The sequence below is a fragment of the Gymnodraco acuticeps genome, unplaced genomic scaffold (genome assembly GCF_902827175.1).
Source record: "Gymnodraco acuticeps unplaced genomic scaffold, fGymAcu1.1, whole genome shotgun sequence".
Taxonomy (NCBI): domain Eukaryota; kingdom Metazoa; phylum Chordata; class Actinopteri; order Perciformes; family Bathydraconidae; genus Gymnodraco; species Gymnodraco acuticeps.
In genome coordinates this window covers 1,396,668-1,419,226 of record NW_022990513.1, presented here as the reverse complement: position 1 = coordinate 1,419,226, position 22,559 = coordinate 1,396,668, and the positions used below count along the sequence as shown (strand labels likewise).

General features: G+C 41.8%; 1 protein-coding gene and 1 long non-coding RNA gene across 2 annotated transcripts in view; one reads left to right on the top strand and one right to left on the bottom strand.

The window, feature by feature from the left end:
• LOC117553230 (polypeptide N-acetylgalactosaminyltransferase 18-like) overlaps nucleotides 1-12,285 on the top strand; it is a 347,581-nt gene extending 335,296 nt beyond the window's left edge. Inside the window, exon 11 of the mRNA XM_034227077.1 lies at nucleotides 11,638-12,285. Within this exon, the coding sequence (XP_034082968.1) occupies nucleotides 11,638-11,784 (147 nt within the window). The 3' untranslated portion in view covers nucleotides 11,785-12,285. The remainder of the gene's footprint in view (nucleotides 1-11,637) is intronic.
• A 7,805-nt stretch (nucleotides 12,286-20,090) lies between these two features.
• LOC117553217 lies at nucleotides 20,091-21,377 on the bottom strand. Its single transcript, XR_004570094.1, has 2 exons — nucleotides 21,320-21,377; nucleotides 20,091-20,509 (listed from the first exon to the last, which is right to left on the bottom strand). It is a non-coding gene; the product is annotated as an uncharacterized LOC117553217 (long non-coding RNA).
• Nucleotides 21,378-22,559: the final 1,182 nt, after the last annotated feature.

The following is a 22,559-nucleotide window of genomic DNA, read 5'->3' as shown; positions in this document are numbered from 1 at the left end:
ACAAACTAATAAGGCTTTATTTAAACGTTAAAGAATACTTTAAGTTAAGGTCTTCTTTTGAATAAGAAATAAACGTTGGGGTTATCCACAGATAAATATGAAGTCTGACAAAGTACTTAACGTCCAATATATTGCATAGTTTATTTTGGCACTTGACAATCACCTTCCCTGAATTTGACTCAGGTGTAACTAAAGTCTGATTTAAGGGTTGTTTATATTTCACATCATTAATCAGAATCTGCAAAGTAACTCAAATAAATGTAGTGGAGTAAAAATATCAGGTTAACCTCTGAATTGTAGTGGAGTAGAACAAAGTAGTATGCTGCTGTAACAAAAACATTTCCCAACTTGGAATCAATAAAGTATCTTATCTTTAGATGATCGATGGCTACTGCCATATTTGCAAAATGTGCCTCTGAACCTTGACAAGTGCATGTTTCAGGCTTATCAATGAACAACAGGAGGGGTCACAAACATAAGACCAGCTGTTAAATAAAGCTCTTCTGACCTTAGCTGTCATGTGGTTATATTAATTCACCCATTTATTAATTATATGTTTTAAATTTGATAACACCACTGTGTTTCGTATCCCCTAAACCTCCAGGGTGTACACAGTTTAATACTGGCAACTAATTGTGGGAAATACGAAAACGTTGTTTCTGGGGAAAAGATTAACGGTGCCTACGCGGTCATTACAGCCATGTCTGCCCACCTGGGTCTTGATAAAGTTCTAGGCAGTTTGGCGAAGTATTGAACAAAGCAAGGCCTTTGGGCAGGGGATGGAATCTGGCAGTCATGCCAGCACATATCTGCAGCCACCTGGTGGAAGGGACTTAGTGGACTTGCACCTGTAGCCCCCATCATCCTCCAAATCCCACCATCATCAAAGTTTCCGCCCCTTTGCAACCCTAATGCTCGCTACACGCCGGGCCGGCTAAAAGTGTTTGATTTAATAGTCATGTTCACTGTGACAATCCGCCTCGGTACAGCTAAAATACTAATGATGTATTTTGTTAGGCCAGAATAGGCGCGTTCACACCGGAGTACTTTTCCCTGTACTTTTCCTGTTTAGTTCCGTTAGTACCCCTTATTTTGCGTTCACACAAAAAGAGTACTTAGTGCCGGGAACTTTTACCGAAATTTGTAGTGCCTGCTAGAGAGGTGGTACTATCCTGGGGAGAAAAAAGTACCAATTTCTATTGGCTGGGCGAATTACAAACCACGCCCCATAAAACTTAGCATTAGCCCCGCGCACCAACGGAAAGAGAATAACTTATGGTAACACAACAAAAAACATGGGAGCGGTGGAGTGTCGGCAGTGTCGGCAGTGTCGGCAGTGTCGGCGTTCTGGCGATTTACTCGGAAGGCATCAGTAGAAGCTGCTGGGAGTCCCAGCAGCTTCTACTGAAGCCAGTCCCTAACTCCGGGGACTTCCGGCCGGGGACTTCGGGTGGCAGTATACGCCGTGAAGTGGTTTGCGGCCTGCCAGTAAACCCAAAACAGAAGAAGAAGAAATGACGTCAGCGGCTCATTTGCGTAATCTTCCCTCAGGGATAGTGCTGCGTACCGGTACGCCGAACCGGTACTTGGACTTGCAAAAAAACTAGCACTTACGTATATTCTGGTGTCTGTGGTTATTTAAACATTCCCTGATAAACGTTATTCAGCCTCAATAAATGAGTGCTAATCCCAGTGTGCTCAGTGTACAACATCACATGTCATTTCACCTTCGATTCACGGTTTGAAAACGTAGCATTTCGCCACATGCTAATGCTAACTGGAAGTGAAGAATTTTCAGAATAAAAGTATTAAGTTAATAGTATGAACTTCCGTTTTTTTCAGAATAAAACTGATTTAAATTAAATAGTGTATTTAATTCAAAATTACGCCATATCAACATTGATTTTAATTTCTAACAGTATGTATGTACATCACTATGTATGTAGTATGTACTGTATAATGTACACATGTAGAGTTGTAGAAAAGACATGGTGTACAGAGAGTACAGTACACTCTGACTGTACAGTCACTACAGTGTAGCCTATACTGTATAGTAGATGTGTAACAGTGTAATGCGTATAGTCTACTCTACACTCTACCTTTCAGCAACGTTTTAGGGATTTAGGCTCAGTCAGCTCAGGGACTGTTTGGTTACTTTAGTTTGGTAAATGAAATAAATGTTTGAACTTTGTAGTAGTTCACTGTAGTTGCTGTCATAAGTCATTTGTAGACTAAGTGGCAAAAAGTATTTTTTTTACATTTGTACTTTGTAGAGAAATGTAGACACAAGTTGGAAGGGAGCACAATAAACCTGACGAGTTTGAATTTGAGTTGATTATGAGTTCATTTTCAATTGATAATTAGCTCACAATAAGTTCACTTTAGTCACACAACTTGACACAAGCCATGGGTTCAGGTCCGGACTTATAAGTCCGGACCTGAACCTGAACCTCTGGACTTGAGTCCGGATCTGAACCTGAATGTGAGTCCAGGTACGCAGCACTAGTCAGGGAAAAGTACTCGATCTGTACTTAGTGCCAAGGGGTACTAACGGCCCGTCCACACAGTGGCGTGCGTTGAAGCTTGCCGGCGGGCGTGTCTGACACTCGACCAACAACCAATCATATGAATCTCCCACCCCTGACACACAAGCAGCGGTTTGATTGGCTAGAGCTTGTACTGGCATATGATTCGATTAGCTGACGCTTCTGCCGAGGCGTCAAAAGTTGAACATTGCTCAACTTTTGCAGCGAGCCACGCCAGCAACGCTCTGCGTTGCTTCCCACAATGCAGTTCGGCGAAAAGTGACGTCACCCCATTCAAAGTGAATGGTGAAGCGTCAACGCACACCGCTGTGTGGACGGGCCGTAAGTGCCAGGCACTAAGTGCCGGCACTAAGTACTACAAAGTACTTGGTGTGAAAGCGGCTAATGACAGTAATGTACTTTCTTGTAGTTCTCATATATTTAAGGTGAGGACCTTAGCTACTCTGTATGTCTATATATATATATATATATATAAACATTAGTCATTCAGGATTATTTGCATCAGTTATGAGCTGCCCCACTTCTGTAAAGACAACATGTATTTCACTTTGAAACTCTCACCCTTTCTTCTGAACTGTATTAGCTCAGCACGTTATGCTTAATGCTCAGTCGGCTACTCTTTGTCTTCACGCAGTGCTTTCTGGCCGACCTGCTGACTTGCTGTCTGACCGACTGATTAACTAGTGTTCCGCCTTAATAGCATAGAATCAATAGCAGCTCCAGCTCTGCAGAATGACGGACGGCTCACTGCTGACTGAAGACAAGGTGTTGGATAAAAGCCAAACAGTTTACTGCGGTATATACGTGTGCATCCGTGCATGAAAAATACTGTGGGAACAAGAATGTGTGTGTGTGTGTGTGTGTCATACAAAGCTTCTGTACACTGAGCCATACTCCTGAGGTATGCCAAAGAGGTAAGGCACAGACTTTTAAGTACACTTGTTGGAAGTCACTCAGGAGGGCGTACACTTAGAGAAAGCAAACTGACTGGCTTTAGGCAGAGGAGGTCTTTGGAATGACTGTAGTTCCTCTAATGAACCATATACAGTCAGAGTCATCAGGGAAGTGCCTCTAATAAAGTCCCATTTACTGCAGCAACCAGTGTAAAGGTTTCAAATGCCAGAGTACAGCAGAAGTTATTCTGTTTCTGAAACCAGAAATAGTTGAGTGTCAGAGTATTTGATGCATTTCAGTCAAATAAGGGTGTAATTGTAATGGCCTTCAAATGATACACTTTGGATTTTAAAAGCGTTTCACAATTGTGACCTGCTCTATCGAAATCAGTCGCATTGACCCGAAGACACATTTTGAGTTGTATACACTGCTGGAAAGAGGATATTCCTAACTTTCTAATGATATCAGGATTGTTTTTGTACTCCAAATATTAAGCGACATATGTCACATTATATAATGACTGTCACCGAGTCATCATTTTGAGAAAAAGGCCTTCAAAGTTTCCTCTTCTCTGGAATCCATCGATCTGATTGATTATTAGCGGAGCAAATTATCAAAATACTACGGAGGGAAGATATTTTCGTTTGGATTACTGGTCTGGGGGAAGCTCGCGAGTGTGTGTGTGTGTGTATACGTGTGTGTGTTTGTGTAATTTTGCGTTTGTGTGTATTGCGTTTGTTTCCCGGGGAAAACACTCTGGAGAAACACCGGCTGTTGTTATGCCTGCTGTGACGTGAAATTACTCCGTTCTCCGCTTGTAATTATGCCGTTACAAGCTTCAAAGTTGTATTTATCATCTGAATTTGCCGAAACAAGTTTAACATTCTGAAAGCCAAGACTTTGTTTAATTGAAATCAGATGAAAACAAACTGTAACGGACCCTGCCGTGTTATCTATGATTACTCTACGCTTACATTCATAATGTCAGCCGGAGGGAGGGGGGGCGGCGCTGCGGAAGAGCAGATTGTCTGTCATCCTCCCTTTACAAGCTTAAAGAATGTATTTATCGTGTGAGTTTGGAAATAAAAGTTTCATATTCTGAAAAAACACCCGAACCCCGAAAAAATATTTTTTTACGCAAATCCACGTTTATTTTGAAATGAGCCGTTGCGACTTCCGACTGATTTCGATAGAGCGGGTCACAATTTATATACATTCTGGTACACACTGTCATTCCATATACATTTATTGGTTTTAGGCCACCTGGGGGTTGCAAAACAGCATTGAAAAAACATGAACTTATAAAACTGTTAAAGAAAACGTGGTTCCAACAATATACATTCAGCAGATAGCAACATTGCAATTCACTTGGAGTCATGTTTGTGTCCTCTTGACAAATACAAGTCAAGACTCTCTGTTGAGCTGTGTTTTGCTCTTCACCCCAGGAGAATATTTTGTTTGCATCTTTAGCTGCTAAATGCTCCACTGTGCTACCAACATAGTTACAGTTTAGTTTCTGTTTGCTGGGTGGATATATAACGCAATATAAAAACTTGAACTGAAAATGTTTTTGCCTGTGGCTGAAAACGCAGCTTAAGAGTGTCATAACAGTCTATCAAACAGTGGAATTGTGGGCCGTATAACCAAAACACAGAGTGAAAAGACACTAAAAGAATCATATGAGCTGATTTCCCCGTGAGATTGTCACTATGTGCAGCTACTTTCACATTAAACACAGTCCTTTTGATCTACTGATATCATAAAAATATTAATTATAGTAGCTTTAATGTGTATTTTTATGCAGGCAAATGTGCAAACCTCGGTGCAAGTTGTCTTACCAAAGAATATCCATTCATATAATGAGAAAGATGATCTTCAGCAGAGTGACCTACTCTACTTATTTAACATTGATTATTCGATTGTCATATCAAATTAATACACCTTGATGAAATAAAACGTGAAGAGTCTTCAGGAAATGGGCCACTCCACACCGCTAGTTTATTTATCTTTTTTACAGATTGGGACCTAGTAAATAAATTGATCACCAAATATGTCTTGCAGGGTCAGTGACCCACTGATGAGGAGGCATAATCAGTTTCCCCCTCCATTACACCAATCAGCCATAACATTATGACCACCTGCCTGATATTGTGTAGGTCCCCTTTTTGCAGCCAAAACAGCCCTGACCCGTCAAGGCATGGCCTCCACTAACCCTCGGAAGGTGTGCTGTGGTATCTGCCCAACCTGGTCTCACCAGAATGCGTGACTCCACCACGACTCCTTAACACCGCAGTGCGTGGTGGAGTCATGAACTCTGCTACATTTACGTGTCTGCACAACCCAGTCTCACAGCATTTCGTGTTCACCAACACGATTCTTAATCTATTGATTCGTGTTCACCAACACGATTTCCCCCTTTTTTTTGTGTTGCACAGCACGATTTTAAAAGCAATGTATTTCTATTGGTAGTATGTTTCAACCCAGTCTCACGGCATTACGTGTTATAGGAAGACCGGAAGCTGTGTTGTTCATAAAAACATGGTCTTACTAGGGCTGTAAAGTTAACGCGTTAATAACGCGTTAACGCAAAAAAAAAATAACGCCACTAATTAGTTTAACGCATGTGCATTTTTTGTCCTCAGCCACCCCGTAGTTTCAGAGCACATCGAGTTTAAAATACCATCTACAAGCTGATGCTGACAGCCCCGCTCCTGCCGCCCGCTTGCTGCAGACCACACTTCCACGCTCACCGGCAGGCCCTGACTGGCCATCGGGAGGACCGGGAGAGACCTCACGTGTATTGTTGTTGTTAGCATCTGGTGCTAGTTAGCTGCGCTAACGGATATAAGGAGCTGTTTAAATGAAAACAGAGGAGCGACATTTCGACGACAACTGCGCCGAGCACTTGACTTTATGCAGGAAGCCAGACAGTGGGACATTGTACGAAAAGTCAGCACACTCAGCTCGGATAGTGCGCACAACATGATAGCAGCGTCCAGGCAGCTCCCGTTCGAGCATATGCCTTGAGTTGCACATAGCTCCAAGGATCCATCACACACACACACACACACACACACACATACACACACACACACACACACACACACACGGAAACACGCACAGACACACACACACTTTGTATTGTATTATTGAATGAGAAAGGTTCCAGGTTGAATTGAGGCGGATATTTTTAATGTTCAGAGGTTGCTGTGTTTAATATTCATGAGAATATTTGTCATTGTTCAAATGATAATAAACATTTGCATAAAACATATTTGTCCACTCATATGTTGATAAGAGTATTCAAAACTTATATTAATAATATTCCTCTAAGGTACATTTAAAACAGATAAAAAATGTGCGATTAACTATGGACAATCATGCGATTAATCGCGATTCAATATTTTAATCGACTGACAGCCCTAGTTCTTACTAATGCTGTCAAAATTACGGCGGTAATTAATGTTTTTAATTAATTGCGTTAAAATATTTAACGCATTTAATGCGCAGAATGGCCCGCCCCATACATCCCACCAGCGCCAGGGTATGGCTGGGGTAGGCTACACCCATACCAAGAAATGGCTTAGCCCCACCATGAAAAATGATGTTAAAGTAAGCAAAAATAAAGTCCGCCAACTCGCGCAGAGAATTGCACAGACGGCAGTTAGTCAGATTGATTTCAGTAGCCACTTGTCTGGAAATACCGAAGACCAGAAACGGTTTTGAAAACTTTTGTCACGTAGTGATCGTCTTCTCAATAGAACATCTTTGATAATGTCTTCTGGCCAATCAGAATCAAGATAACGGCGTGGTGTTGTTGCAGGAAGTCCCGACGGAGAATACTTTTGCTGTAGTACAGGAGTGCACATAACTGGTAGGTTATGTGCGTAATCTGAAATGCGTACCGTCACTTGTGTCACAAAGCGCATTTGCGTACCGACGTACTTGTGAAGCTTTTCCAGAAGGCGGTTAGATCACCGGACGACAGAGTCGGTCTCCGTGTGCTGTTAACGTCGGTCTGTACAACGGAATTGTGCCAAAACTACGCCAACCAGCTGCGGAGGGAGACTCCCCCCCTTCACTGGAGAACTGCGCTAAAACAGCTGATCACAACATTCACACTCTGTGGTCACGAAGTACTCCACTTGCCCCCCCCCCCCCGACTTTCCTGAAGTACTCCCCCGTTGATAGGTGGGTCATTCCAGAATTGGAGGACATTTCATGTCCCCCATATAAAAAAATCTAATAATCCATGCCCAAAATGCTAAAACATGCACTTGTTGTGTTAAACATACTTGTCTTGAGACAAAATGTATATAAAGTTGTAGAAAAAGTGGTTTCAAAATATTATTTAAATGATCAAATAGCTCTCGAACATCCCCTAAAATCGCATTTTTCTCTTGTCCCCACTTCTTGGTGACCAACTTGCATGTCAAATATAACGTTTAAAATAGGGATTTTATTTACTTTTTCTGGTATTATTCTATTGATATATGTCTCTTGTAATGGTAAAATCAATTTGTTAAATCATAAACATATTTTAGATAACAGTAATATTGCACAGAAGGTGTGTCCCTCAACATGCGTTCAACCCTGTTACCCAAACCTTTTAAGATTGGCAGAGGAAGTGAAAAAACTGTCAGATGACACAGTGGAAGTGACATCAGCAAGCCAAAACTAAGTCCTCTCTTTTATTTTTCATATTTTTACAATCTTTTCAGTCTTAAAAGAGTGTGGCACTCAACCCTGTTACTGATATTATCAGAATAAAGCATATTAATTTAAAAGTTATCTTTCTTGCATTAGATATCCAAGTTTGTCCTTACCTTGAAAGTAGCATTACATGCTACATCTAGCAATAATTCCTGAGGTTAAAGCTCAAATTTGCATTTATTTTCAACCCTGTTAGTAGTAGTATTCATCCCGCTTTCGTCACATTAGTATGCATGAAAAGTGACAGGTGGTGTGACAGGTCACACCTCTCCCTACTTATGCAAATGAGCTAAGTCCCGCCTCCCATTGTTCGAGATCCTTTGATGTGAGTGGGTACAATCATGTTAATGAGCTAAGTCCCGCCTCCCTTTGTTTGAGATCCTTTGATGGGTGTTATAACAGGTAGGTGTGAAAAGCCCCCCTGTGTAGTGCCTTTGTTGTCTAATTATTTGATGTGTTGATTAAGGCAGTCTCTTTGAAGTTATGATGTCTGGCTCCTGTCCCCCCACACCCCTTTGTTGTCTAATTCTTTGATGTGTTGATTAAGGCAGTCTCTTTGAAGTTATGATGTCTGGCTCCTGTCCCCCCACACCCCTTTGTTGTCTAATTCTTTGATGTGTTGATTAAGGCAGTCTCTTTGAAGTTATGTTGTCTGGCCCCTGTCCCCTCACACCCCTTTGTAGTCTAGTCCTTTGATATGAGGTGTTATAGCAGGTAGGTGTGATATAAGCCTCTGATGTTAATCTAGGTGTTGATTAAGGCAGACTCTTTGAAGTTATGCTGTCTGGCCCCTGCCCCTCAGAGTTGAATAATTAGCCTTTGATGTTTACCCTTTGATGTGAGGTGTTATAACAGGCAGGTGTGATTTCACAGTGGTGCGTTATAAGCCTTTGATGTTAATCTAGGTGTCTCTTTGAAGTTATGCGTGAGACTGTCTACCCGCCCCCTCCCAGCCCCAGGCCTCTGCCCCTTTTCTCCACCCCTTCCTGTGGCTATGACGCAACAAATAGTGGGGGTGGAATTAGATGAAGATAGAAATACGCTCAAACTAAATAAAAAGACAGTCATTTCCACTTACCAAGTCACCTTTTAAAAAAAGAAAAAGGGCCAAGAGACGCCTCGAATTGGGCTTAATCAGCCTGTGACAACTTACCGCCATCCGTCCGGAGCGCCAGTCAAGAAACGAATGCAGCATCTGTGAGGGGTTCAGACGCATACAGCCGAAGATCTGTGCACAAACGTATCTCGTGAGAGTGAGAGTGTGTTGTTTAACGACACCGGTTACACATATCCAACCTGCTGCTGTTACTTCAAGTGACAACTGACTTAAAATTAGGCTCAGCATTCACTCTGTGTCACACAGTATAACTTAATCCAAGAGGCATCTTGTTCATTTGTGAGAAGTGGATGAGATCTGAGGCAGAGGAAGGGAATATGGAGAAACAGGCTGTTGTTACTTGTAGGAGAACACAAAAAATGAGGAACTTTTCAGATAACATGCAATGCACATGACGAAACGTTGTTTACGGTAAATATTCATTTAGGGGTCTTCAGTTTGCCTTCAGTGTTTTGTTGGTTGTAAATGTTATTGTATAATACCTGCACTACATATATGCCATAGTGTCTGGGCCCATACTTTAACTCGTTGATAGCTTATTACTACAATTAAGATTATGTGGTATGATTTCTCTTGAATTGTGTCTGTAGGTGAATAAAGTAAACCTCGTGGTTGCTTGGCACTTCTTGCCTGTCAAAATTCTACATTTTATCCTTACCTCTAATTATTGGTGCACTTGATGAGTGAGGCTCTTATTCACAGGTAGGACCCGAAAAGTGCTCCATGCTGCAGTGTGGATGCGTGCCCTCTCTAGCTGCTTTAAACTGCTTCCATGTGTGATTACAGACTGTGAAATTCCAAACACAAGGTCAGATTGGCCATGTCTGATGCCTACGCAGCTCTGCTGTAAACCTGCTTTTTATTCTAACAGCATAAATCCAGCATCTAGTAAGATGCATGCTGTAGAACAGGGGGTCCCACACTTTTTCAGCTTGGGAGCTACTTTTAAAATGACCAAGCCCAAATGATCTACCTACAGGGCCGCCCCTGCCCAATCTGTGTTGCGAGCGCATTAGCGCCTAATAGTGCGTCGCATTTGCGCTTCAGATGAGGAGGTGAGGCCCCCTCATAACTGCATGAATCCATATGGCACAAACAATACAACTCAGACTGGCTTACCTGTACGTCAATCAAGTGGCAAATGCCATGGAAAGGATGGATGATTGGCTAACTTTAAAAAATATATATTTAATTTTTTTTCAATGCCATGCGATCTACCTTCGCGATCGTCGAGTGTCTGGATGTTCTACAGCAGAACATCCAGACACTCAAGCCTTACTTAAAAAGGTATTGGCTGCTAAAGCTAGCGTGGGTCAGTGGGTTATTAAAATAAAACAATCATTGTTTTAAGCAATGTCCCTCCAGTCCAGAAGTACTATAGTCCTTGTGCGAGGTACTGAACCCTAAATTAATCTGAAGGGAGCCGTGAGTGTGTGCAATGAGCATTAGAATAAATGATGAGCAGTTTGACACTTTGTACATCAGACCTGCCAACAGTGTGTAAATGTGTGCACTTACATTTTGGCATGTAAGTATGCCTCGCGACGTAGGAAGACTAAAAAGACCATTTATATATATATGTATGTATATTGTGTCAATCACCTAATAACGTTAACTAATATAATAATATGTAATTACTCGTGATTTTTCACAAGTTTAAAATACTATTATTTGCCTGTATTATGAAACAAATACATGTGTGTTGTTGTGATAAAGAAATGCATCACTAACTGGTTAGAGAAAGTAGAGGGTTTTTCTTTATTATGACACGATTTCTGAATTATTGGCATGAAGTCTGACAATGTTCCAACAATTAGCTAAAGCATGGACAGAGCTGCTGTCACAGAGACAGCTGCGACCCCCTCTCTATAATGTGCATTACACAGGCTACACCCTCTTTAAAAACAATAGTGAACTATCAATCATAAGGTGGCCCGCCCCTAAAGGGTACGGTGCTTATATAGTCTTTGAGATAATAAACTGGTCAGGATCATGTTTAAAAACAGTGGTAGAGGTAATTAGTTAAATTAAATGTAGTAGTAGTAGTAGATTAGTTTGTGACTCTCCACTGGAGATACAGTAATGTTTTTTGGTTGTTACTCATAATAATAATAATAATAATCATAATAATTTCACAAAGCCTCATTCTAGTTGTTTTCTCTACCAATAGTTTAATATTGGTTCAATAATTTAAAAATGCAAATCAGCACGAAGAGTTGGTTTGATATCTGAAAATAATGTATTTGGCTGAAGGGATGCAACAACAAATGGAGTGCATTCTTCACTTTTCTTATTAATAATAATTATTATGAAATATATATATTGCTTGTGTACTTTCACTCACCTTCCCCCTCTCTGTCCCTTCAGGGCGGATCTATCCAGAACATGGAGTCTCTGCGCTGCCTGGAGCTGGTGGAGAGCTCCCAGTCAGACTTCAGCTTCCAGCTGGTCCTTCAGGACTGCACGGATCAGAAGTGGACCATCACTAACGTTCTGACGGTCCTGCCTCAGTGAGCCCTGATCCAGCCACTGGAGCGCCTGCATTGTGATGGACTCCCTGCTGACCCAGAGCCATGATCCACCGTCACAGAGTTCTGGTGCATGTACTCCTGTTAGAAGTGGACTAATGTGTTCACTAAAGTAGCAAACTACATGATAAGAAAAATAATTGCTTTGATACCAGACTGACTTTTAACAAGAGTCTGCATAGGAAAACATGCATCAGTAACCAAATCACGTTTTATACCAATGTCCTGAGAGCAGAGACTCACAGATGGAGCCGGGCTCTTTAAACTTCCACTCTGCAATATAAATGAGAAATATAGCTGCTTGTTCCAGGGGACAGGCTCATGAAAGGATGTCAGCACTGTGGTTATTGCAGGAGCAGTATTTTGGGTCCCTGTCCACTAGGGTTGGGAACCGAAACTCGGTTCCAGATGAGAACCGATAAGAAAATGCCGGGTATCGGGTACCCATACAAAATTCACAATTTCGGTTCTGCTTAACGGTTCCTAAACGCGGTAGACCCTGTATTCCACCGGGTCCGTCTGCGCCGCGGTGACCCGGTGGAATACAGCCAGGGTAAGGGCGGACTGGCCATCTGTGTATTCTGGAGAATCACAGAACGGCCGGTCGTCAGCGGGCCGTTGACGGCCGGCTTGGTACGCTGACGGCCGGCACCGCCCTTCATTTTTTAAAACGACATCATGTAAGTTGCGGCGACAGAGGTCCACAGTTGCCCCGCAGCGAGGCTCCCCCCGCCCTCCCGTAGACAGTTCACGAGCTCAGTCACTTCATTCTTTCACACACATTGGGCCGAGGGCGACACCGTACTTCCGGTATCCGCCGTTTTACGCGAGGTGCAAGCAGGCCAAGGGTTTAGCCGTACACCGTCTAGGTGTTGCTAAGCTTCATGTACTGAATATCATAGTCTATTGCCTTAATCAATATCTAGTCAACTCTAAAATACCACATATATGCATTGGCATGATAATATTATTGTGACAAGTGGGGTATTCACCTGGTGTTTCCAGAAATTAGACGTAGATGCAGCCAAAATCGACGAAGGCCACTTTCGAGGGTTGTTTTTCCATACATCTGCAGGCAGTCTGTAAGGGCAATCGGACAACCCACACAGCTCTAGTTTACGCTGGTAACGACCTAGAGCACACCCCTCAAGTCCAGAGATGTAATCCGAAGACATGCAGCGATTTCTTCGGTTGTTAATTCAGAAAAAAAACCTAGTGCGCTCTGCCTGGCTAGTTAGCTAGCTGTTTATATTTGCACTTCCGGGATATTTGCACCTCCATGAAAATGGCGTTTTTTATATATATATATATATATGGCACGTGTTGCATTGTGGGTAGCTCGTGACGTCACTGTGGGTGAAAGAATAACACCAAAGATGGATCGCGGTAAACGCTCTAAAGTGAGGCTCCACTACACTAAAAAATAAAAAGACAAGGCACAGTGTAATGCCTGTTAATAGCTTGCCACAGGCATAGCTCAGTTAAAATAAAGCACAGCTATTGTGCAATACATTTGTATTGCATGTATATTTTTTTCAGTTAAAGCTTAAAAAAATAAAGATATTTTTGTTATCTAAACGTTTGACCTCTTTCTTTTACAATTTTGGAATCGAAACGGGGAATCGATAAGAACCGGAATCGATAAGCAGAACCGGAATAGGAATCGATACATTTCAAACGATACCCATCCCTACTGTCCACCCCAGTCTGCACACAACCACTCTAACTACTGAGCATGGCTTCAACACATTTGTGTGAAAAGAGAGAGAAATACAAAGTTAGGGACAGCATGCACTGCAGAAGAATATAGCAAATGGTCAAGGTTCAGAGTGTGCTTTTGATTTCATTTGGTCAGAAGCAGCCGTCCATCATGCTGGCAGGCGACACATTTGTGTAAAAAGCAGGAGATGAATCTGAAATTGAAGGTTATAGATTCCGTGGCTCCTATATCACAGAACAACATTAAATATCTTTACTCCAACTGTGGCAACGAAGGGAAGTGATGTAGAAACTGTTGGGGTTGGAGAAAATGAAGCACACCTCAAAAAGCCCTGCCAAGGTCAGAATTAAAGACAAGCACATCTGTCCAATAAAACCAGACAAGCTTGGAGGGGGGGGGGGGGCTGATATGTAAAAAGGTTGAATGAAAAATCCACCCTGAAATACTCAATCTACAATTCACCAAGATATCCACACTATATTATTTCACAAGTTTAACACCACCTGTCAACACCCACTCAGTCCCAGGAAGACGCCCAGTAGACAAAATAATTGAAATGCCTCAATGGGTGTCAAGTGGATGTGCAGGAGATGTAAAAAAAAAAACTCAAGTTCAGATAATAACCGTTCTGTTTCGAGTCCTTTTTTCTTTAACATTTCAAGAGCAGAGGCTGTCGTTTCGTGACTTCAGCCAAGACATTTCACTGTTTTTGTCTCAGTCACATTTAATTTATGCTACATTGATCATACTTAATCATTATTGGCTAATGATCATGTGACCAAGTGTCAGGTTCAGTTTATATATTTGTACCGGTAGGAAGATTTGATTTGCAGTTAAAGAACAAAGTATCCATTGTGTAATGAACACCCCCACAAAGTACCCCAGATCCCAGCAAATTAAAAAGACACTAGAACAAATATGAACAATCAAATAAATAAATAGCAGCTTCTTCCACAGCATCTGCTGCTACAACTTATTCCTCTGAGCGATGGCTTCTGGAACAAAGCTGTTCATTTACCGCTTTGTTCTCCAACCTTGGGACTATTAACACAGGTAGTGGTGCACACAAGAAGTCACAATAAATACCAGGCAATAAAAGGCTGCGTCCTTGTCAACAGCCTGAACATAGCATCATGTGCTTTATCTTATGGTGTAGAAAGTTAAATAATATGGATATATTGAGCGATAATTACAAGATAAGTGATTTACCAGGACAATTACAGCTAATTCTGGTCTATTACCTGGGTCATCACCATCATTATCAGAATTAATAAAATTGCACTTCCCAAGATGACAGGTGATAAACAGAACTCAGTGATATTGCTTAAAACGAGAAGGCAGACCCAGGTCGCTCAGAGTTATTTGGAAGATATAACAAAGAAAAACTGTGAGGTGACTCCTCAAACTGTGAGCACTGTGCTGTGAAACGTTTGGCATGTGTCCATTCATGCTTACAGGAAGCCAGCACAACGTAAGGCAGCCCCCCCAGAGCAAGTCTTTAATGTGCAGACACACTAATTCTAAATCCCCCAAAACTCTAAATCTATGAGGTTGTATGTTCCAAGTGAGCTTAACTAGTCAGAGCACTACAGATCTCAGCAAGTGAGTGAAACATTACAATAGCTGATACATTGGCCAAAACTCCAAAAACAAGGCCCTGTCTGACTCTGATCCCCCCACACCCCCCCTCCAGCTTGTCATTAGATTCTCCACCTACACTACTGCAACAAGCCTCTTCTGTGTGGGTTGTTAAAAGGCACTCTGAGAAATGTAGGATATCACTTCTGAATATAGCAGGAGTAGGATTAACAAACAGGAAGCATGAAAGGATCAGCATTAACACAACAAACGGATATGTCCGACAGACGAGCATCCGGGAAGGGATTTGCCCTGAAAATGGAGCTGCTGCTTTGTTCTTTAAATGCTTTGTTCATGGGTATTCACCAGGCAATTATTCAGCAGCAGGGATCGTGAGCAGGTAAATTGGCATTCTGACACATCTCAAATACAGTTTACCATGAAAACATTTGCACCAACAAAGAAGAACACCTTCTGTTCAATCACTTCCTCACAAGACATCTGGGACCACAGACATTTTTGAGACATTTCTGAGCGCACAATGGCACACTTTTAGACCAGAATAAGATTAATTGAAGAGAAAGTATTAGCACACAAAATATCCTTTCTTTGTATGATTATAATTTCTCAACAACATTGATTAATCTAAAAAGAAGAAACTTGCCACCCACAACCATTAAATCAGCAATAAAATGTAGTATGTGCATCAGAGCACAAGATGGCTAAATTAGAACATAATAATATAATGTAGAGACATTAATATCATAAAAAGAGGGATTTATTTGTTTGTTGATAATTTGTCCAAAAATATATAGTGTTAGATGTGTGCATATTAAAATGTGTGCCATTGCTTTCACAAAATTCCTGAAAAAATATAAGTCCATATAGTCCATTTGTGAAAGATGTTGAAACAGTTTTTTTTTCTATGAATACATGTTGCTTTTGCTGATGTTAAACTTGCACATTCTTATTTATTTGCCCTACATATCTCCAAAAGTTACACGCTGTTGTGTTATATATCCGTTTTGCCATCAGTCTCTGATCATTCAAGGCCTAACCCTTCAACAATCCTTATCGACAAGTCAACAGGAGGAACCTATTGATTATTCATTTGACTTTTATTTAATAGAACGTCTCCTTTCAGTCACTGAGGACCCACAGCGGTGTTGTGTGGAGGACAGGAAGTCTTCTCTGCTACTGTGTAGCATCTGTCTGCAAACCCTCTGTTGATCCTGTTTTTTTTGTGGCTCAGGTTTGTAGATCCTGAAATTTCAAAGGTATCTACATTTTTGGGAAGCTTTTAATATATGTAAGTCATGGAAATGTCCAAGCTATTTTATTATGTATTTAAACTGGATATTTATAATTACCAACAATAAAAATGATAATGGCTACACTTGTCCTGCGTCTCTTTTTACATCTAATGGTAGATATTCAGTCACTGATCAACCAACACATTCTCACTCCCAACTCGTACTATGTTGACGTTATGTCAGGATCCCTTGGCGTCACTATCAAACGCAGTGGGGGCCCTTTAGCGTCGATTTTCAACTATCAGGGCGTCCCATTGACTTGCATAGAGCTCCCTGAACGTTGGTAATAGACGAGTTGAGATCGCAGAGAAATGCTCTCCGCAGATCCATTCTCACAGTGTTTATCAACCTTTTTCTAACTCAATATCAAGCCACACTTGTTTTTTTTACTTCTTTATTTTAATTGAATAATGTCGGACTTTTGTTGCCGTCAGTTAAGGGGAGAGCAGGGGCTTAGAATACTGAAATCTGTATTGTTTCATCGTTTTATTTATTTGTTTGATTGTATAATGTCGGACTTTTGGAGTCCGTCAGGACCGAGGCTGGAGTCGAATTGTCAGTTTGTCTTAGGAACCTTCCTAACGGAGTGAAATGACCCGGAAGTACCTCAGTAGCAGCCATGATAAGAGCCGTTCGAATTCTCTAGATCAGGGATAGGCAAATGGCGATCTGCGTAGGCTTCATGATTTTGTTCGGCAGCCAAATACTGGGAAATAATCTGTGACATGTTTGTGTGTATTGTGTTTGTTTCCCGGGGAAACACTCACAAGAAACACCGGCTGTTGTTATGCCTGCTGTGACATTAAGTTGCCTCTTGTAATTATGCCTTTACAAGCTTAAAAGTAGTTTTTATCATCTGAATTTGGCGAAACAAGTTTAATATTCTTAAAACCAAGACTTTGTTTATTTGAAATCAGATGAAAACAAACTGTCACGGACCCTGTCGTGTTATCTATGATTACTACGTTTTTCATTCATAATTTCAGTGGGAGGGAGGGGGAGCGGCGCTGAGGAACAGCAGAGTGTGGGCTGACAGGTGTCTGTGTTGACATTCCCCTTATTGTGCGTCAGCAGAGAAAGGCTACAAGTGTCCTAGGTTCATGTCTGGGTTAGTGTTCATGACTTCATGTTTATTTCATCTTGATGGTTAATCTTGCACACACATTTTACGTGCTTTCCAATAGTTTAAAATAGTTTTATTCCACTGTTAAATAACCTGTTCAATACAAACATGCCACTTATACAACTGCTATTTGTTTAGTGAGCTTATTAGACGATGTTCCCTGAAAGATTGTAAAATGTCAATGAAGATTTCACACTTAGTATATTTGTTAATAATTACATACAATACATGGAATTTGTGTGTGTGTGTGTTCCAAGTGAATCTGCGCCCCCCTGGTGGCCAGTACATCAATTATGTGGCCCCACCACAATCCAAGTTGCCCATCCCTGCTCTAGATGAAAGGAAAGGAGGTTTCAAACTTCCTTTACAACCTCCTCTAGCTTAGGAAACACTGGATCTTCCTTTACAAAAGAAAATGAGAAAATGCTGCCCCACAATGCCTTGCGGCCGCAGCATTTAAGGCAAGGGGACATTCGGCCGTTCACAGAAACAACCGATTATGACCGAGAAATGATATCATGAAAGTTACGGTGCTTATTAAGCATTTTAAAACGTATGTGGTAAGTTGCCAAAGTGCTTTGTTCTGAACGTTCATCAGTATTATAATCAAAAAGAGAAATATGAACGTTAGTTACATTCCGTCCTGCCTGCCACGTCCAGTGGAATGTGGACTTTCTATTTGCCTGGCTTTATGAGCTTCACATCACTTGTGCCTTGTACCGCAGAGTTTGCAACGTCACAAATAAATGGGGCCAATCTTCAGTCGGATGTGAATGTGTAATCTAACATTTTCAGTAAGAATAATGGACAAAAGGAGTACAAATACAAATTCAATGTATTGATATGTGAACCAAAAGTTAATCAAAAATGTTTTAAATAAAAAGCACATATGGACAGAAGGTGTGAACCTATTAAATGTATAAGTAAACACATTTAGTCAAATAAAGTGACAGACTAGGCCTGTGCAGTTGGTATCAGCTATGCCCAGCATGGGCTCCTCCATCAGGCCTGGTCGCGTCTATCGTTTTTCCAACTCAGTTTAGATTTAACCACGCCCACTTCCGCATTACGCAAGCATCGACGTAGCTCTACGCGATAGCGTCATAGACTTCATCTTCGGCAGTTAGCAGTCGCGGTAAAGCAGAATATTGAATAGTTGGTTTTTGTCTTTCCAAAGGATTTGTTGACTGAAAGTAAACGATCCTATAATCAGTGCTTGAATTGGGCCGATACTCACCGGTACGCAGTACCGGTGAGTATGCAGTACCGTCTTTTCATTTTACTGAGTACCGGCAAGGTGCCGGTACTCAGTAAAATGCTGGTACTCAGCCGCCGGCTGCCGGCGGCACGTCATGACGGCCCGGACTGGCCATCGGGAGGACCGGGAGGTTTCCCGATGGCCTGGCCTGTTAAGTGGCCTGCTGGCCTGAGGATTTTTTTGTATACGTATGTATTGTGAACGCAACGCTGCGCAAATGTGGGTCTGATCATGATGTGGCCTGCCGACATGGCCACTTTCATACAGATCATACTAATGCCCTCGATTGGTCTCTGTGTGTCATTCAAGCTCGGGAGGGTGTGTGTATGTGTGGCGCGAGCGAGCAAGAAAGCGCACGCACCGGTTACGTGTATTGTTGTTAGCATCTGGTGCTAGCTAGCTGCGCTAACGGATATAAGGAGCTGTTTCAACAACAAGGTGGGGGGAGAGTCCTCTGCTGTCAAACTGAGAGACTGATAACCTCAGCTCAGGTGAGGTAAATTACTCTCTGAGTGTTTAGATAGTTAACTTAGTCTAAGTTAGGTCTCAAACGGTTCGGTCACCATTTATGTAAACACATATTTCCATTTGAGGGGGGAGTGATTAGTAAAATATGGATGAATAATACAAATAAAATGTTAACTAGGTGAAAAAAGGTAAGATAAACTTGTTGAGAGCTAAAACTAGTCTTTGCTGCTGCCTCAAAGAGGAGCAGGGGGAGAGGAGGGAGACAGGAGAGGCTGGTTCAGGAGCACAGACACACTCACAACTATCAATGAACTAAAAACAAATAAATAAACAAGTTTCAATGTTTTTTCATATCGGATATGGTATGTTATTGGTTATGGCCATGTACTTATGATTTTATGATTATTTAAATGAATACAGTTCTGTTTCATATGGGTGTAGTCTCTTTATTTCCCCCTCAAAGTGCACCAGATTGATGCATTTAAGTCCAACATTTTAAAAAAAATCTTACCGGGGGAACATGCCCCCAGACCCCCCTATAGGATTTGAGGTCCACCCCCACTTAAAATATGTTCACATAGGTTCCTAAATAGATTTGCAATTTTTTTTAAATAGTAACCCATGTCCATATGTTTATTTTTGGGTAGTATATTTCAACTAGAGGGCTATCACTATGGGCAGCAACGCTGTAAATATTTTAGAGTCATTTTGTTTAAGTACAGTGAGCCTTTCTAAAATATACAGTAAAGAGACAAACCCACCAGCAGGATATACTCTGACTTTGAGCCAAATTCTTGTTTTTGTGCTGTATAAATAAATGTACTTGAAACAGTTGCTGATTTAGAGTACTGGCACCTTTTTTATTCCAATTCAAGCACTGGGTGAGACTGTGTTGGTCCGTGTGTGCCGTGTTATGGCTGTGCCACGGTTTTGTTCCGACCTCCTACAGCGTCAAACCCCACCATGCGCGTTTCAGAATAACAGTGCCAGAGACTGGCGACCCCCGACGGGATAGTGATCTCCAGTGTGCTGGGCAGTGTGGCGGCGGAGGGAGCCGAGGGCACCACTGGAGGAGAGGCGAGCGATGACAGCAGCATCACCGTGGTGCAGAACAGGGAGTATGGGCACGGCGCCGCTCCCCGCACAGACTGGGACTTGTTGCACGGAGCCCATCACCGGACCGAGAGTTTGATCCTGCCTGCGGCGGGAGAAGGCGGTCTGCTCGGCCTGCCCTTGGCTCTGGGGTCCCTCCTTAAAAAAATAAATAAAAACCTTTTAAATTAAACGTTCATCTTAACAGATAAGATTTGATCATTTATTTTAAACGTCAGGCCTACAGCATGGCCACAAACCCCATCTAAAAACAGAGGCTCTGTCCTAATTACCTGATTGCATCCACCTGGGTTACATGCTCGCTCAGTTATGTTAGAAATTAAAATCAATGTTTTGATGGTATATATGTAGTTTAAACATACCGTCAGTTAAATGCTGTTTTATACTGAAAAACCAGAAAATTATTGTGCACAACCAGTTGTTAAGCTTTTATTCTGAAAATCCTTCATCTCCGGTTAGCAGTTAGCATGTGGCTAGTTTAACATTTCTTATTCTTTCACACACAGTGACGTCACGAGCTACCCACAATGCAACACGCGCCATATAAATATATATAAATGCGCCATTTTCCTGGAGGTGCTAATATAAACAGCTAGCTAACGTAGCAAGGCAGAGCGCAGTAGGTTTTTTTTCTGAATTAACGACCGAAGAAATCACTGCATGTCTTCGGATTACATCTCTGGACTTGAGGGGTGTGTTTTAGGTCGTTACCAGCGTAAACTAGAGCTGTGTGGGTTGTTACAGACTGCCTGCAGATGTATGGAAAAACGACAGTGGCCTTCGTCGATTTTGGCAGCATCTACGTCTAATTTCTGGAAACACCAGGTGAATACCCCACTTGTCACAATAATATTATCATGCCATTGCATATATGTGGTATTTTAGAGTTGACTAGATATTGATTAAGGCAATAGACTATGATATTCAGTACAGGAAGCTTAGCAATACCTAGGCTGCTTCTCAGGTCGACTATTTTCATTTCCTCGCTCCTCGGTCCTCGGTCTCACCGGAAGTTGATTTGCCTGCGCCATCTTGAGTACCGTCCCATGGCTCTTATTTCTGCCGGAGGACCGAGGATCGAGGAGCGAGGAGCGATCATGGAGGAGCGATAACCGAGGAACCACCAGACCATCCTCCGATGAAATCCTCAGATACTCACCCCGCCCCCTTACTGTGTATCGCTCACTGATTGGACGAGGCAGCGCATGCACTGATCTGATGCTTCTTGACATGAGAGCAGAGTGAAGAAAATACATGAACCTCACGGGAGTCACTCCTCAGTTTATACCGTGTTTTGTTTCAATTCATGTCTCATTTAGTTACAAATATGTGATATATCTGAACAACAAAGTGGTCACAAATCATTTAATTCATTTTTTGGAAACATTTTCATGATCGCTTTTTTCGTTTTACATTTTCATTTATTGTCATTTCCATTCAGTCAGTCATTAAGTGCTATTGAAATGTTAATTTACTACATATCCAAACAAACAAACAAACAAAGTGTGCAATCCAATGAATGTTAATCTAACTGGGTTTTGATAGATAACATATCTCTTTTTCTTCTCTCAATTATTTTATTTCTATTGTGCACTCTAATCAATATTAATCTAACTATTGTTCGTTTATACATTTTAAGAATGGCGTTTATCTTTTTTGAGAATTAGTTCTTATTTTATTTTATTTATTGGGGTCTACAACAGATGATACAAATGTTTGTGTCAGTAAATGTGTACTAACAGAGGCGGGGGTGTGTGTGGAAATAACGGGGACAGAGCTGCTGTCAGACGATCAGCTGTGTAGCGTCATCACAAACGGACGTCGCTTCACGTGACGCTCCGGAGGAAAGGACGTCCCATTGCTCTTAAAACTAATTTCCCTGCTTCTCGTGGTTTCCTTGCGTCCCTCCATGCTTCCCTGGTGGGAGGGACTAAACGCAGGGAAACAACGCAAGTGAGGGAAGCAAGGATTTCATTTAATCGACATGAGAAGCAGCCCTAGACGGTGTACGGCTGCTTGCACCTCGCGTAAAACGGCGCAGACCGGAAGTACGGTGTCGCGCTCGGCCCAATACCCGTATGTGTTTGTGAAAGAATAGAGGTGAATTTAGTAGCGAAATGACATGGAGTGATGCACACCAAAACCTACTGATTTTAACACTGCAACTATAGACGTATTATTATTGCTG